Genomic DNA, 16565 nt, shown 5'->3' on the forward strand with positions numbered 1-16565 from the left:
AGAGAGAGAGAGAGAGAGAGAGAGAGAGAGAGAGAGAGAGAGAGAGAGAGAGAGAGAGAGAGAGAGAGAGAGAGAGAGGAAGAAGGAAGGATGGAAGGAAGGAAGGTACCTAGTGCTCCTTACTGTCACAGCCACAATAAAGACATAGATCTCATGGATCCAAACTCAGCACACTTTTTGTTGCCCTTGTGCTCTGACTCTATGCCATTTCAGGGCAGGGAACATTTTTTATTAGCCTTATGCATGCAAAGACTGTGCAAAGAACAAGCACCTCTCCTCAGCACCACACTTTTTCTGCTCCCTTTTTCCCACTTTAGTCCAAGGCCTTTCCCCTCACAAATTCAGAGACAAAAAGTCATTTTGTTCAAAGTTCAATGACCAGCAAGAGCAAACACTAACCAACTTCACAAAGCTGACCACAACGATCTATGTGACCTCCTCCAGCCTTCACTCCTTCACACAGTACTATCATCATCATTTTGCATTTTCTGTCTTCTACACATGTCTGAATACCTGGAGAAGAAGTCAGAAGGCCATTTTTCTAAAACTTCTCCCAAAGTAGAAGTTCTACTCTGCAGCCCACCAAATCATGCACACAAATCACCATTTAACAAAGGACAAATATATTATTTTCTAAACTAAGATGTTTATCATATCCTAATTTGATGCACCAGGGATAATGTGGGGTTATAAATACAAGATCTCAAACAAGGGAGACTTCAAATGTGCAATTATTCCCCCTTGTGATTCATTATGCTATCCTCTTTGACTAAGTAAATGGACAAAGGGAAAGCCTTATTGCTTCTTGTTTGTTGTTCTCTTGTACTGGTACTGTGGCTTGAACATGAGGCCTCTAGTTCTAGATTGGCTTTTTTGCTCAAGGCTGGTGTTCTAGCACTTGAGCCACACCTGTACTTTTGGATGTTGGATGGTTAATTGGAAATGAGCCTCAGACTTTCTTGCCCAGGCTAGCTATGATCCAGGATCCTCAGATCTTAGCCTGCTGAGTAGCTAGGATTACAAGCGTGAGCCACCAGAGTAAAGATTCAGAAAAACTTATTGTTAAGAGGAACAAGAATGTTGAAGAAAGAAGTAAGAAGAATCAATAATGGGAAAGACTAGGTGAGCCCAGCAATAGAAAAGGAGAAGAAAGCCAAGTCTAGATCGAGAGAAAAGGTTAGAGGGAAGCTGCTGCCTCCAGACATACACACCTATAGTCAAGGAGGAAAAGGACATGGCCTTACTCTCCAAAGGCCTAGAGAAGTGCCTCTGAAAGGCCTACATTTTAAAAGAAATCCAAAAGCCTAATGGCAAGTGTCTCTTGTCCTCTTTAGAGAGAGCTTGTGGTTTGGGCAGCAACATTGGTGGCACTTTTTAAATTCAAGTACCACCACCTCATCTCCATCACTACTACTGGGATACTCTTTCTCTTTCTCCCCTCCCTTTCCCCACCTGGGAATTAAATCTTAACACACACACACACACACACACACACACACACACACACACACACACACACACACACACACACACACTCCCCACCTGGGAATTAAATCTTAACACACACACACACACACACACACACACACACACACACACACACACACACACACACACACACACACACCTAGGAGTGTAAATGTACAAAATGAGTTCTCCTTTTATTGAAGGAGAAAATCTCTCACCTCCTGTTGGAAATGGGCTTGGGTTCTCTGCTCCTTTATATTTTCTAGAGGACCAGAACATGAGAAGGGGAGAATAGGAGGGAACAGCTCTCCCTCTCTTCCCCACCGTCTCTGGATTTTCTTCAGCCTTTCCTTCTGGCCTTCGCAGCCAGTTCCTTCTCCCTGTGAAAATGGGCTGATACTGGGCACATCTTTCTGGTGGTATTTGCATCTCAGGGTAAAATTTTTAAGACTGATATGCTACGGAAATACTTGGTTTAAGGAGATGAGTTTGTCACAAAAGATGAAAGAAAATGGCAATGAAAGAAAAGATGGAGGCAGCTGGCCCCATGATTTGAACCTTAGTGCATCGGGAACTGATTTAGGTAGAGAACTGGCAAGTTAGTGGCTTGTATTACAGTGATTGCCTTGGTAACACAAATAGCTTGATGTATTAGAGAGCAGGTCAATCTCTGAATATCACTCAAAGTAGGGGAATAAATGGTCATCCTCCTACCACCACAGAGAAGTATGTGTGTATGAAATAACACAGGTAAAGTACTGAGCACTTACCTTGCAACTGGAGCACTGAGAGGCCAAAGGGCTTGTCAGAGATCACAAAGTAAATCGATGACAGGATTGGGGGCCTGTCTCAAATACCCCTGCCCCAGAAGAGCTGTTTTCCACTCACTTTTTTCCTCTAAAAAAGCTGCCCGGTGGCAGAGAAGTGGGGAGAGGGGCTAGGAGCTGACTAGGCATCCTCCAGGGAGTACAGCTCCTCCCTCATCCGCCTTCTCATCACTCAGGTAATCTCTGTTGCCATCTCGGACTGATTCATTGCCACTTTAGCACCACCTCTGCTGCCCAACTTTTACGTTGTGACTCACCCTCTAGCTGGCTAAGGCCTCTGCCCTCCAGGAAAAAAGGCTTTCTTCTTAATTAACTGCAGAAGCTTCAGCTGTATTGAAATAATGCCCTTTCAGTCAGGCTGAGAGATAGAAGAATGGAAGAGCCCCTTATCCTAAGCCACTGCCCTCCACCCTCACAGTGCCTGGTTCCACTACTGGAGTCCTCTCTGTAGGTACCTTATAGTTCCTTATATCCCCAAGTCTCCCTGCTGCATTAGCGTGGCTGCGCTGTGTCTGGCACTGTGTTAGGCACTGGCAGGACATTAGGTGACAAGAGATATTCCTGGGATCCAATAAGTGCTCACTACAAGTTTACAAATGTTGGCATCTAGGCAGGGGGCACTGGGTGTCAGGAAGTTTCTGTGAGGAGCAGAGGTGCTAGGCAGAAGGAGTTCATCATAATTCCAAGGACTGAAAATTGTGGCCTGGAATTTCTTGTGGCCAGTGAGTGACATGAACGACGTCACTAAATTATTAGCATGGGCATTTTCTTTAAATGCAGCCGACTTCTAAAGAAATTGGAGGTTAACTGAACTCTGCCCATCCCTTGCTTTTCTGGCTTGGCTAAACCCCATTCCTCAAACTCCCCTTTCTTTAGCATCTCGACATGAATAGGAGAAGGGAAGTAAATGGATATCTTTCGTATCTTAACTGAGATGGGATAAATACTTAGATATGTTATGTCCTTAAACCTCATAGCTGCCCTGTGAATTAAACTAGTGATTGGACAAGGTAGTCAGTTACAAAGTGGCAGTGCGGGATTCGAGCCACTAATAACGCTGAAGCCTGTGAGCGTTGCCCAGCGTTTTGTACAATTGCGGGTCAGACTAGTGAGAGCGCTAGCAAAGGAGTCGGATAGTCATCTGACCGTGCACCTTTTGGTGGGATCGCAATAGCTCGCTGATGGTGGGAACAGATCTCACAGTTTCCCGCGGGAGCTATTGCTGTCGAAAGTGTAAAGGGCCTTCAGACACTCTGTCGCCCCCTGCCGCCGGTGGCGGCTCCTGGTCCGAAGCTGCTTTCCCGTTCCGGGTTCGTGTGCTAAGAAAAATAACCTCACTGACTGTCTAACAGCCGTCGCCAGCCAGGGCTAGGCTATATAGAGCTCTGCCAGATTTAGTGACGTAAGGGGGAGGAGAAGGCATTTCCAGGGCCCTACTATGTGCCCCGCGTTTAGCCGGTGATGGCTAACAGCCATTGCTTTTGACGCAGAAACTGTGTTGCTATGTAAAATAGTGAGCTCTCCATAAGAGAAGTCTTCCTGCCAGAGCAGAACAGGTTTTGCAAGTCGCTCGTATGCGGATCTCAACTCCTTACTTCGTGAAACCAACAAAGCTTTGCACCCCTACACAGTCACCAGCTCCCTAGGGTAGAAAAGGAAGAAGCACCCTTGGGGTGAGGAGCAGAGGTCAAAGGCAGTAAAGGGGCGGATAGGAGGAGCCTCTGGGCAGGGTCCACTGTAATCTGAGTCAGGGTCTCCGCGGAGTCCTCGCGCCTGCCGACTTATTTCACAGACCTTCCCATTTTTCTGGGTTCCGACGGGATCCTACCGGGACCCAACTCCCTCCCTTTGCTTGGGAATGGGGATCCGAAGGGCAACACCCAGGTCAAAGGGAAAAGAGCATCCGTGCCCGCCCCTTCTTGCCCCCGCCCACCCTCCCTCCTTTCTTCCCCGCCTCCACTCCTCGCCCCCTTCTCTTCCGCCCTGAGAGAAGGCGGGGGCGGGCTGTGTGTGTATGTATGTATGCATGTACGCGTGTGTGCGCGCGCGCGGGTGCGGCACGTCTGTGTATGTTCAGTGTGTAGCCGGGTGTGTGTTGGGGGTGCGGTGCACGTTTTAACCCAAGTGTTTGGTGTGGTGTGTATTTGCTTTGCGCTTTGACATGAAGCATGTGTTTTTGCAGCGTCTGTGTGCATGCTTGAAGGGTGTAAAATTCTGTCCGATTATAGTGTGATTGTGAGGGTGCGGTCTGGATATGGGTGTGTGTGCAATGTGTGCTTTTCTCGAGGGTTGTGATCCTGCTGTGGTGAGTGTATATATATATATACATGCATGCAATGTATGTATGTACTTGCTATAAAGCTTGTGTGCATATGTATATTTGGTGTGAGCTTACCTTTAGATTAGGTGTGTCAATGTGTGTTTACAGGTGGTGTTTGTTGTGCAGTGTAATGGGTGTGCTCATGAACAAGGCATTTCTATGAGTCCTCTTAAGGGGTGTGTGTGTGTGTGTGTGTGTGTGTGTGTGTGTGTGTTTTCAAAGGCTTAAGAGAAGGTTTGATGTATCTTTTAACAAGTCCAGGTGTGTGGTATGGATGCATGTGGACAGCCTATGTGCTCAGATAGAGGGCTGAATATTGTGAGTGTCTTGCAGGGAGATCGCAGGAGTTTGAGTGGTGTGAAAGTACAGGGTCATCTAAAAAGAAGCCAGGTGATCCTTTGCATGGTTGAGAGGCGGGGTGGGTGGGACACTGCACCTGGATTGGGACGAGGAAGGAGGTAGGCGCCGGCGACCCCGGGAGGGGCGCTCGCGGGCCAGATCTCCTTGCTGAAGGTCCGCCAGCCCAAAGCTCTGCCAGCCAGGTCGGCTGGGGCTGGGTGTGAACTTACCTGGCTGCTTAGAGGAACGAAGAGGAGGAGGGCGCCGCAGGAGATTTGGCCAGGTAGGGCGCCTAGTGCGCGGTGCAGGGGCTGGTGGGAGAAAACTGGAAAGATTGTCACTGACCCTGCGCCATCACCACCCCTCCAGAAAAATTCTTGCCCTGCTGAGCACAGCTGTTTGTGCAAAGGCCTGATTTCTTCACACCTCTTTGACTTGGTGTGGGCACATTCGATTGCCTGGAAGCCCTTTTCTCCTTGTCCTAGAGACAAACTCTTTAACTTCACTTTTTAATGACTAAAGTCAAATCACAAAACTTTCTTTACTGTGCCCCTCCCCCTCTCCGTTGAGGGCTCCCTTTTTGGAGCCTCAATTTCACTCTTCATCTTTCTCAAAGTATGATCATACACAACTCCAATGGTTTGACTCTCCTTTTAAAGTCTGAGTTGCTCTAGAAAATGTCTGGTATATAGTGAGAATAATACTAGTAACCATTATAATCGTTTGTTTAGCAATTATGAAGCACTTGCTATGTACCAGGCACTGTGCTAAGTTCTCCTACGTGGGTTTCCTTCTTGAGTCATCACTGTGAGGTAGATAGTATTATTTCACACTTCACACATCAGGCTCAGAGTAGTCAAATCATTTCCCCATGGTCACACAGAGCATATGAGGTAGAGCTGGCATTCGAACTCAGTTCTGCTATGCTCCGTAAGCCATTCTTCTAAACCAAGCAGCCTCAATATGAGTATCCTGATTCCTGCTAGACATTGACATCTCTGTCAAACAAAGATCGTTTCGTCCCCTCCAAAAATACCTTTCAAAATTTAACTGACAGCCTTCACCACCTAATGACCTGTTTTGTGGACATCTCAACATCTTTAATTACTTTAGGTATATGAGCACCTCCCCAGCTCCAATCCTGGGAGCTCTCCTTAGGCTAGTGCTGAAAGAAAGGATTGAGAGTGAACATTTATTTTCTGGCCAGAAGATCTTGTGGAATTGGTTCTGAGCAGGAAGGGAGATTAGCGATCAGGTTGGAGTAAGAAAATGATTTCACAGCTTCCCAGACCCAGACCTGTTTTTACAGCTTCTTCCCCAGAATTTGGTATGCAATGAATTCTAAGCAGGGTGGTCGTCTCTGTGTTAAACCACACAGAGAAAACTGCACAGAGAAAAAAAACCAGAGACCCTCTCCTTAAAAATGATTACTGAGTGAGCTCTGTTTGGTATGATTCATGATGGAGGGGCACAATATAATGAGGCTCATGCTGCTGCCTTTCTAGCACAAATTCATCTGAGAAATTCAAATTAAAACAATTCATGGTGTTGGGGGGGAGCCCATTTCTTGGGGGGTGCAAAACCAGCCTAATCACAGCTAAAGGACTTCTGGTAGTACTGGCTCCCTGCCTGGCCCCCAGGGAACCATCCTAGACTGCTGCTGAGGTCAGGGGGTGGAGAGAGGGACAATTCAATGGTGGTGAGTCACTTTGCCACTTTGCAGAGAGCAAAGTGAGAAGCACGATTTAAATTGCCACTGTTATTATTGTGCCCTTTCAACTGGCACAAATGAGCCCAGTGTGTGGATGAAAAGCAGTTGGAACATCCATAAAGCTGCCACCCAGCTGGGCCTGGGTCAGCACCTCATCCTGGGTGGGCAAGAAAAGCATTGCCTAAACTATTAGGTAGCAAGAAAGTCTCCTCTGGGGAAGAAAAAAAATTGGGTAGTCTAAGATGTGCAGGGCCCAGACCACCTAAAACCTTTGGTTTCATTGCACTTGGGGATCTAAACAAGGAATGCATGCAAACGTTAGTATCTCCTAGTATCTGATCTCTTGCTTTCTTCAGCCACTGTGATGCCTCTTCATTCTCATTTCAATACACCAGCTTCACTTACACTTACACTTACACTTCCAGGCTTTCAGGTGAAGCCTCTCCTTCCAAGCTTTACTCCCTGCTTCTCATTGCGCGCGCGCACGCACGCGCGCGCACACACACACACACACACACACACACACACACACACACACACACACACCCCACTGGACAGTTTGTCTAAAACCTGGTAAGTTCCATTAGCCTTCACAAAGATATTCTGCTTTTATTCTACCTCACTGCTCCTGCTTGTGATGTGTGTGGGAACAAACTTTGAAAAAGCCAAAAGTTCTAGATGGTCACTGCTAAGGTGTTAACCTAGGCCAAAGGGTATTAGCTACCATAAAGGAAAGCAATTACTGTCCTGAAACTGCCCCAGACCCATATAAATGGTGGGACCAGAAGGGCTACCAGAACCATCATCAATATTGTCAGTCCCATGGATGGATTGTCCTCTTCTCCTCCCTCTCCCCCTTCCTCTCCTCCTCCTCCCTGTTTCCCACTCCCTCTCCCTCTCCTTCTTTTCCTCCTCCTCTCTCCCTCTCCCTTTCTCTCCTCCCTCTCCCTCTCCCTACCCCCCTCTGTCTGTGAAGATGGAAAATCCAGTACTGTCCTATAAAAGCAGAAATTTGCTTGCTTGCATCTTAAATACAAGGGTGTAAGACTTGGGGCACTAAAATGAGGATTTTATTGAGGAGAAAGGTCATCATTTACACATGAAAGTAAAAGTCCTTTAAATACCAGCTCTTTTGTCTTTCCTGTGGGGCTGATTGTATCCCAGCTCAATCACTTACTTGCTGTATGATCTTGGGAAGGCTCAACTCCCTAAGCCTCAGTTTTGTCAACTGTAAGATGGAGATATTTAGTGCCTACCTTAGAACTGCTCAGAGGGCTGAAGGAGATAAACCATAGAAAGCAGCAGCCAAATACCTAACAAGCATAGAAAAGTTCAAGAAAAGGGTTAGTTTTTTTTCCTTCCATTTTTTCATGTCTCCCAGAGTGTCTCAAGCAAGATATTCAGAGTGGAGCCCACTAAGCTTACAATTCTCTTCATTACTGGCTTGTCTGACATTCTTGAAATAGTCCCTCTTCTTCCAGGATGCTGTTTTGATCAGTCTAATACAGCCTTGGAAGGATTGGAGCATAAGTCCAATTTTCACTCTGCAGTTTCTCCTGGCTGTGTTAATGAGACCTGGGTTTCAAATGTAATAGTTCACATAGGAACGTCTTCAACTTCCCACTCAGTATCCAGACATTCACAAGCCCAGCTTCAGAGCCAGCCCCAATCCTACATCCTAAATCTATGCCATTGACTTCAAGAAAATGAGGGTGACTAATTCTTCTCAAGATTACCCTGTGACTTTTGTGGGATTCCCCCATTACTTCTAGAAATTAAGAAGAGCAAATACCAAGGGTGATAAGTAGATGGGATGGTGTGGGGAGACACAATGGTTTTCTGAAATATGCTATGCAGCACCTCAAATACATCTCCAATAAGGTCTTATTGATCTCTTTCCAGATAAAGAAAATAAAATCTACCTTTTGTTCAATTTGGTGGAGTGGGAAGTGACCCCAATCTATGTCCCTTCCTCCTCGATGCTATTGGCTCCCTCTAGAGACTAGAACAAGTCATTGCAACCTATGCTGCATTTGAGCAGGGAGTGCAGGTTTAAGTACTGGGGTAACTGAAGTAGATGTAATTTCAAGGAGTGATTTAAAAAAACTACAAAGTAAAAAAGTACTAGGATACATGGAAGAAAAAACTCTGAGATTCAAGTCTTACAATTTTCTCAGTCTCTGGAAAAGGTATGCAATTCATCCTCACTCCTTCAAGCTTCTTATTCATCCTGCATACTCCTGCTATTGGTCCTAGAATCTTCTATGCAAGATACATGTGTTCTGCTGAGGATGTAGGAATTTGGGGGGGGGAGAGATAAGGGGGGAGGGGAAGAAACAACTTTTGCAGCTCCCTTCCTTTGTTTTCATTTTGAGAAGGAAAATGGGAGGGGTAACAAGAGTAATCCATATCAGAATAGTTGGAGCAGGGGTTCGGGATAAGCCCTAGCACTGAATAGGTTTCCTTAATAAACAGAGACTAAGTGCCAATCCCGATCCCAAGGAAGCCATGTGGTTTCTCAAGAGGTATATTTGAGACGTGACAGGCGCTGCCAAGGCTCATCAAACATGCCATCTACCTACTGCTTCAGATACATGTGAGAACAAATGATACTGCCAGAAGGAAACAGAAATCGTTTCCTAGTGACTCACAGCCCCAGCTATGAGGACACAGGTGGTGTTTGCATTGCATCTTCCAGTGGAAACGTGCACTTTTTTCCACAAAAAGGAATCTGTGTATAAGCAAATAGGTCAAGGACTAGAATTTGGATACCCTGAGCAAGATATTAATCACCTCATATATACCTGCAGGTCAGCATAGTTCTAGGAATTTTGCAAATATGATCTTTTAATCTCACTCAAATTTTGAATTCAGACCAAAAAGGTTTGTAATCATTGCTCAGCCACTGTGAAAGTGAGCAAGCTATGAAACTTTTTTCTTAGCTGTTATATTTAAAATAGAACTAATCATACCTTAGGGAGTTGTTATGAAGATAAAATGAGGTAGTTTATGTAAAATGACTGGTATTTGGAAACAGTAAATATTTAGAGAATGAACAAAATATATCTTTGATATGTGAGACATAAAAGGCATCTAATGTAATGACATCTACACCAACAGTAACTATTATCATTTCTAACCTAACTATGTAGACATTATTGCGTCAATTTAAGAGAGTTTAAATAATTTACTCATAACAACACTATAAGAGGAGATCCAGGATTCAAACTAGCTGTGCCTTTCCCCACCAAGCATAAGGGAATAATTTGTGATCACTATGAAGATCATGTTTTGCTGGCTTGATCTAGTCATTGTATTTCAACTAAAATATGAAGAAAAAAATCTTATGTATTATACTGTTCTAGATCCATTTATATATTAATTGCAAATTATGGGTCTTTGATTACCCTTTTTAAATCCCTTTGTAAATTTTAATAATTACAAGAGGCTGAAGTGTACCTTGGTGATAGAGTATCTAAGATATGCAAGATCTTAGATACCCAGCACCACATTAAAAAAAGAACAATGTAAGAACAAGCTTTATACAAGTTTGAAAAAATAGAGAAAAAGACTACTTATCACAGCTTTAATCGAATATCCAACTTTCCCAGTTGCTGAATTTCTTCCCAGCCTTTCAAGAAAGCATGTTTGACATAATTGTAATTAATATATGTTACCATGTATTCTTCAGACATTATCATAGTGTATACTACCTAATGTGTGCATATGTCATAGGACTTGTTTAGCTATTGCACTATTGCTAGACATTTATGTTGCCTTAATACGTAAGTGTGAAGACAAAAGAATAATGTTGCTTTCACCATTGCCACAATCGCCCGCAGGGACCTAGTGTCCTGCTTCATCAATGCTCAGTGCACTTTCTGTCATTTGATATTTAAGCTTGATGAATGTCAGCTCTACTGCTGGAGCCTGATGTACATTTGCAAAAGGATTATTTCTGCTAGTTTGCATCACACAAATTCTGCATTTCATCCTAATGGTGGATAAACCATGGTCTAACCTTGCGATCTAAATCCTAGAGAAAATCAACACACACACACACACACACACACACACACACACACACACACACACACACACACATTTACCACTGAGAAATATCTTGAGGGTGCAAACAAATAATTAAGAATGGAATTCTGAAAATGTGGGTGCTTGACTAACCCCATGTCTTATTGGCAGTCTTATACTAGCTCTGGAAAATGATATTGTTGCAGCTCAATTAGGCCTGGCCACCGGAAATCGATTGGGTCCCATATCCAAGAAAAGATCAAATTTGTATGTAAAGTGGGCCCTGGGGTCCCTTCAGCTTTTGAGTTTTGGCTGCCTTACAGAAACCCAATTGTTGGAGGGCAAATTTGATGCCAAGAGTGAACTGGGGAGAGAATTTCAAGTGGGTCAATCATGCTGTCACCCTCAAAAGATTGTTCTGACATACAAACCATCTCCTATGCAAGGGCTACAAGAGCAATCAATGACCAGTTATTTCTCCCCACCTCTGACTCTTGAGGACTTCTGACAAATGTTTACAATGTGGTCAAAAGCAGTTATAGCCCAACAGAATACCAATGGTTACTCACATGCTGCCCTTCATGTAGCATGGCATTTCTCAGCAGAGGGGGTAGGGGAGGGGAGGGGGATGCAATGAAGCAGTGGCTCTTGCCTAGTTAGGAATTGTACCTAAAGTTTTACCATTTATTTCAAAGCAGTGCTGTGTGACTTCAATGAGACTATACATATAAAGGACTGAACCTAATGACATAGAACTTGGGCAGTTGTTGCTATACACTAGCTAGAGTTTTTGTATGAGTAACAGAGCTGGTGTTGTCAGGGGTGTGCTTTAGGGGCAGGTAGTGGAACAGATCTTTCCAGACTGGAAATGCAGTAGCACATATAAGGTCTTACAATTGGGTTTAAACACTGAATAAAGACAGAAAAGAGCTTACGTTTATTTGTTAAAGTGAATTTACTTGAAAGTAATTCCAATATAAAGGCTTATGTGATCCATGTGGTATGGGCATTGAATTTGTGTTATGTGTAAAAAGTAGAGGACACATGTAAGGTGGCTCTTTGTTTATGGCTTTGTGTATACACATGCATGAGTATAGGATATATATGTATAGAGTATTTATGGCTCTCTGTGTGTGTATGTGTGTGTGTGTGTGTATACTTTAGGTATTGTGTGGATTTCCAAAAATCAGCCACCACAGGCTATATTTATGGAGGACCAGTTGGAAATCCTCTTTTGGCCAGGTCATTTGATATTTATAAACTTGGAACACATTCAAAGAAGTGCAGCTCTGTGTGTTGAGGCCTCGCAGCATGTCACACGTGAAAGGGATGAAGTAACTGAGGAGGTCTGGATTGCATAGGAAGAAAGGCGTGTGGAGGTAGAGGAAGGGAGATGACTAGCACTGTTTCCTAGAAAGGGAGATCATGAAGGTCAACACCAGGCCAGAAGTTGGAAACTCTCAGGGTATAGATTTAGTTAAATCTTTCTAATTAATCCTAATAGACAGTGCTCTTTGTAGATGGGAGTTGGCTTTCTTATGTGGTACTGACTCCTTCCCATAAGATTGTTCATTGAAGGACCTGCATATTTTTATCTTGTTGGAGTTATAAGACCCCTGTAGGCAAGGCAGGGTAGAACAGTTCCCCTGCCTCCTTTTTATAGGCAGAGTGTTCAAGCCCCAACACCATAAAAGGAATAATAAATCTCCCCTTCTATTTTTTTTAAATAGAGAATCTTACTATGTTGCTCAGGCTGGCCTCAAAGCCTTGATCCTTCTGTGTTAGCCTCCCAAGTTTTGGAATTATAGGCACATACCTGCCTGGATTTCTTTCTTTTTCTTCTATTTTTTTGTTGATTCACCAAGATTACATAAACATTTAAAACATGGAAAGGAAAAACACTGATATGTATGCAGATGTCTTTTCTTCTCAGAGGGCTTATGGCCTGCCATAGAGTATACTTGAACTGGCTATGCAGGCTGCAGGCTGTTAGCACTAAGTCAGCCTCTGGGATGGTTCTCAGCAGGGTGCTGGGACTGGCAAGAACTAAAATCAGGTCTCTGCTGAGTTAAGTTGTTGAGGTTCCTTATCTTGCCGCCTTCCCTCCCCTGCCTGTGAGGGGGCAGAGGAAAGAGGCCACAACCCCAGGTTTGGCGTATGGCTGGTGACCAATGACGTACTCTCACCAATATAGATTTTGGAGGTGGAGACTATGGGAAAAACAGGTGGCCCTGGGGGCAAGTGGCAGCTTGGAGGGGGCGGGGCCTATGAAGGGGGAAATGAAGGACAGTGTGTGGGGGGGGAGTCATAGAGAATCTGGAAGCGAAACTAATTGTGTCCTGAAACCATAAAAGGGGAGAAAATAACCACTTTCCAAAATCTTTCAAAACGATGTTCCAGGAAAATAATGAAATGAGACCCACATATTTACATCAATATGTGAACTTTGTACACTTAGTCCTCAATTGCACAGGAATAAAGGACCCAATCACTGGCTTCAAGAACCCAAGGAAAGATCCAGGCTAAGGACCTCAGATTTGCACTATTAAGTATTTTGGAGCAGTGAACACTTACCGTAGGCCAAACTGTCCCAGATTTACTGCCAACTCCTTGAGTGACCTTCAGTAGGCCTATCCCAAGTATGGGCTTTCAATGTCATCATGTCTTAAACAGAGGAATTGAATTTCGACGACCCTGAAGGGGCCCATGTAGCTATTCTGTGGTTGAGATAGGGATAAAGGGGCAAACCTCAAGGCAAAGTAACCCACACCTCCTAATTCAAGGTTCGTGAGTCCTGGCTGTGCTGGCAGGGACGATCCTCTTTAGGCCTTTAGAGCCCTTCTGTTGCTTGATAGCTCTCTTGGTCCCAAGGTTCTGGCTGAGATCGCGACTCCGCCCCCCCCCCCCCCCCCCGCCCTTGCCCCAAGTCCCGCCGAGCCATTAGCGCAATTGCTCTGGGTTCCCGGCAAAGCTGGTTGATTTATGCGGGTGCTCGACGGGGCAGTCCCTTGGGCCAGGAACAATTAGCTAAAAGCCAGTGGGGCTAGGAGGGAAGGGAGCGGGGGAATCAAGCCTTAGGGCTCCCGGCCTGGGCTTCACCCGCCCGCAGCCCGTGGCTGAGCCCCCCAGCCCTCCGACTCGGTGGGCCCCACTCACCACGGCGGGGGCGGGGCTCGAAGGCCGACGCGAACAGGCAGTCCAGCATCCACGCCATAGCCCGCGCCGAGTGCCCGCCGAGTGCCTGGCCGCTTCGCAGCTAACCTTCGCGCTGTCCCCCCCCTCCCCGCAAGGGCTGCTCTAAGTAGCCCCCGGTGACCACGCCCTGAGCCGCACCCTGCACCCAGCTCTGAGTGACTTGGTCACCGGACACCTTAAGCATGTCACAAGGGGGCAGGGCCTCAAGGGAGCCCCCCCCTCCCGCTAGAGGGGAGGGCCTCTAGTCCCACAGCCCCTTCCCCCACGCGGAGAGAGGCCAAGACATAGCTCCTGTCCTGAGAAGATCTGATTCTGGCCCTAAACCAGGGATCCCACACCGAAGGGGTGATGACATCTCAACCCTGGTGAGCCCCAAAGCTGAAGGCAAACAAAGGTCCCCCCGTACCCCGCCCGCCTAGGTAGCCTTAATTGAGCAGGGAGGGGGAAAGCAGGGATATTCCCAGAATCTACAATTTGGGGATGAGGTGGTGCACCTGTCCCGAGATCCTCATATCTGAGGGTGACACTCTATCACAATTCTAGGGAAAAAAAAAGAAGAAAAAAATCCTGTTTTAGTGGAGGTCGCCTTTGCCCTCCAGAAACCAGTCTAAGCGGAAAGCTGCGCTTTGCCCGGACACCCTGAATCTGAACGAAAGCATTGTGTCAGTCCTTGGAAACCATCCCAGTCCTACTCCCACCTCATTCTTAGGAGAGACTTCAACTCAGGCATGGGTAACTTCGAGTCCGATTTTAACACATTGTTCTGTTATGGAGGACCAAGAATGTTAAATAGCAGAAATGAGTTTTGCCCAGCAAGGAGCCCAGGATCTAAGAGGAATTTTTCTGCCACTGCCCTGGGTAACCCTCAGGGCAGAGGGAGATGCTCTCCTGCCTGGAAGTCTTTGTTTTGAGAGGTTTGATCCAACAGAAATGGAAGAATACGGTTTTAAGGTACTTTAAAAAATGTAGGGATGTTACTGACCTACAGACACCAAGGCTTATCTACCATGCTCTTTCTCCTAGCACTGGCACACAAGGAGCCCCAATATTTATTTTTAGAAAGAATATGATATTTGATATTTCACTGGGTGGTGGTACTGTGTAGGATTTCCTTACGCTTCTTTTACAGCTTTGTAATTTTAAAGTTTAACTGTATATACGGGGGGTAGGGTACATATGCTACAACAGACTTTTCTGGGGGCCTCGGGTGTTGATAAACTAGATCTGCCCCTAAATCCTAAGCAAGAAAGAACCCATCAGAGATAGAGATTGGGCAGGAATGACTTCTAAAGGCAATTTCCTTTTTCTTTTGAAGCCCAGGGGTCCAAATTAATTTCTCCCCAATTCTCCACTGGCAGCTGTACGGATGGCGATTCTGTCCCTTGATTTTCTCGACTGGGAAAATGGGGCTCTATCAAAATGCCAGTAAAGAGGTAGAAAGGAATATGGAAATCCCCTTCCAACTGCTCGATTGCAGGCCTAAGCACTGGAAGCTGCAATCATGGGTCTTTTGGGAAGAGTGGTTATTACATTTGCTTGGCTAACCACTGATATTAGCATTAATGTGGCAAAGGGGTGTATAAAATGGAAAAATTGCCTGTACTTAGTCATGCAATTCTTAGCAAAGTAGAAATATAGTTGGAATTTAAAGGGCTTCCACTTTCCTTCCCTTCTGGAAAAGGTGGTACCTCTTTCCCTTTGTACAGATTGCTAAATCATTTCAAATTTCCCTATTGTTTTTTGTAAAGCAATCAATTATAACAAACATTTCCCAGACCTTCCTCCTCCTCTTTCTCCTCCTCCTCCTCTTCCTCCTCCTCCTCCTCCTCCTCCTCCTCCTCCTCCTCCTCCTCCTCCTCCTCCTCCTCCTCCTCCTCCTCCTCCTCCTCTTCTTCTTCTTCTTCTTCTTCTTCTTCTTCTTCTTCTTCTTCTTCTTCTTCTTCTTCTTCTTCTTCTTCTTCTTCTTCTTCTTCTTCTTCTTCTGCTTCTGCTTCTGCTTCTGCTTCTCCTCCTCCTCCTCCTCCTCCTCCTCCTCCTCCTCCTCCTCCTCCTCCTCCTCCTCCTCCTCCTCCTCTTCCTCCTCCTCCTCCTCCTCCTTCTCTTCTTCTTCTTCCTCCTCCTCCTTTTCTTCCTCCTCCTCCTCCTCCTCCTCTCCTCCTCCTCCTCCTCCTCCTCCTCCTCCTCCTCCTCCTCCTCCTCCTCCTCCTCCTCCTCCTCCTCCGCTGCTGCTGCTGCTGCTGCTGCTGCTGCTGCTGCTGCTTCTTCTTCTTCTTCTTCTTCTTCTTCTTCTTCTTCTTCTTCTTCTTCTTCTTCTTCTTCTTCTTCTTCTTCTTCTTCATCATCATCATCATCTTCTTCTTCTCTTTTTTCCAATTTCTGCTGTACAAATATTCAGTCATCCAAAGTCAAACAATTCTGACTTTGAAAAATATCCAACTTCAAGTGCTGCATTTTGAGCTTACCTCTTCTCAGCCTTGTATCTTCTCATGAGCTTACCCAGCATCTGCTTGTATAATATAGCCTTCATAGATGACCCCCACACACACACATACACCAACTGAATAAACACTTGTTTGGCTTCCTTGTAGTATAAAGGCTACCTTCTTTCTGGCTCCAATCCAAAGGTTCTTGGGTCACTGAAGTTTCTCTGTTTCCAGACTAGCTCTAACTGAGGTCA

The 16565-nt window shown here is 45.4% G+C and overlaps 1 protein-coding gene across 2 annotated transcripts in view; it reads right to left on the reverse strand.

Moving 5' to 3' along the window:
• Arhgap36 (Rho GTPase activating protein 36) overlaps window positions 1-13907 on the reverse strand; it is a 31842-nt gene extending 17935 nt beyond the window's left edge. For both annotated transcript variants that reach the window (XM_070039728.1, XM_070039726.1), the window contains exon 1: window positions 13850-13907. In XM_070039728.1, the coding sequence (XP_069895829.1) occupies window positions 13850-13907 (58 nt within the window). The remainder of the gene's footprint in view (window positions 1-13849) is intronic.
• Window positions 13908-16565: the final 2658 nt, after the last annotated feature.

Source organism: Dipodomys merriami, unplaced genomic scaffold (genome assembly GCF_024711535.1).
Source record: "Dipodomys merriami isolate MVZ:Mamm:240054 unplaced genomic scaffold, mDipMer1.0.p SCAF_3, whole genome shotgun sequence".
NCBI lineage: Eukaryota > Metazoa > Chordata > Mammalia > Rodentia > Heteromyidae > Dipodomys > Dipodomys merriami.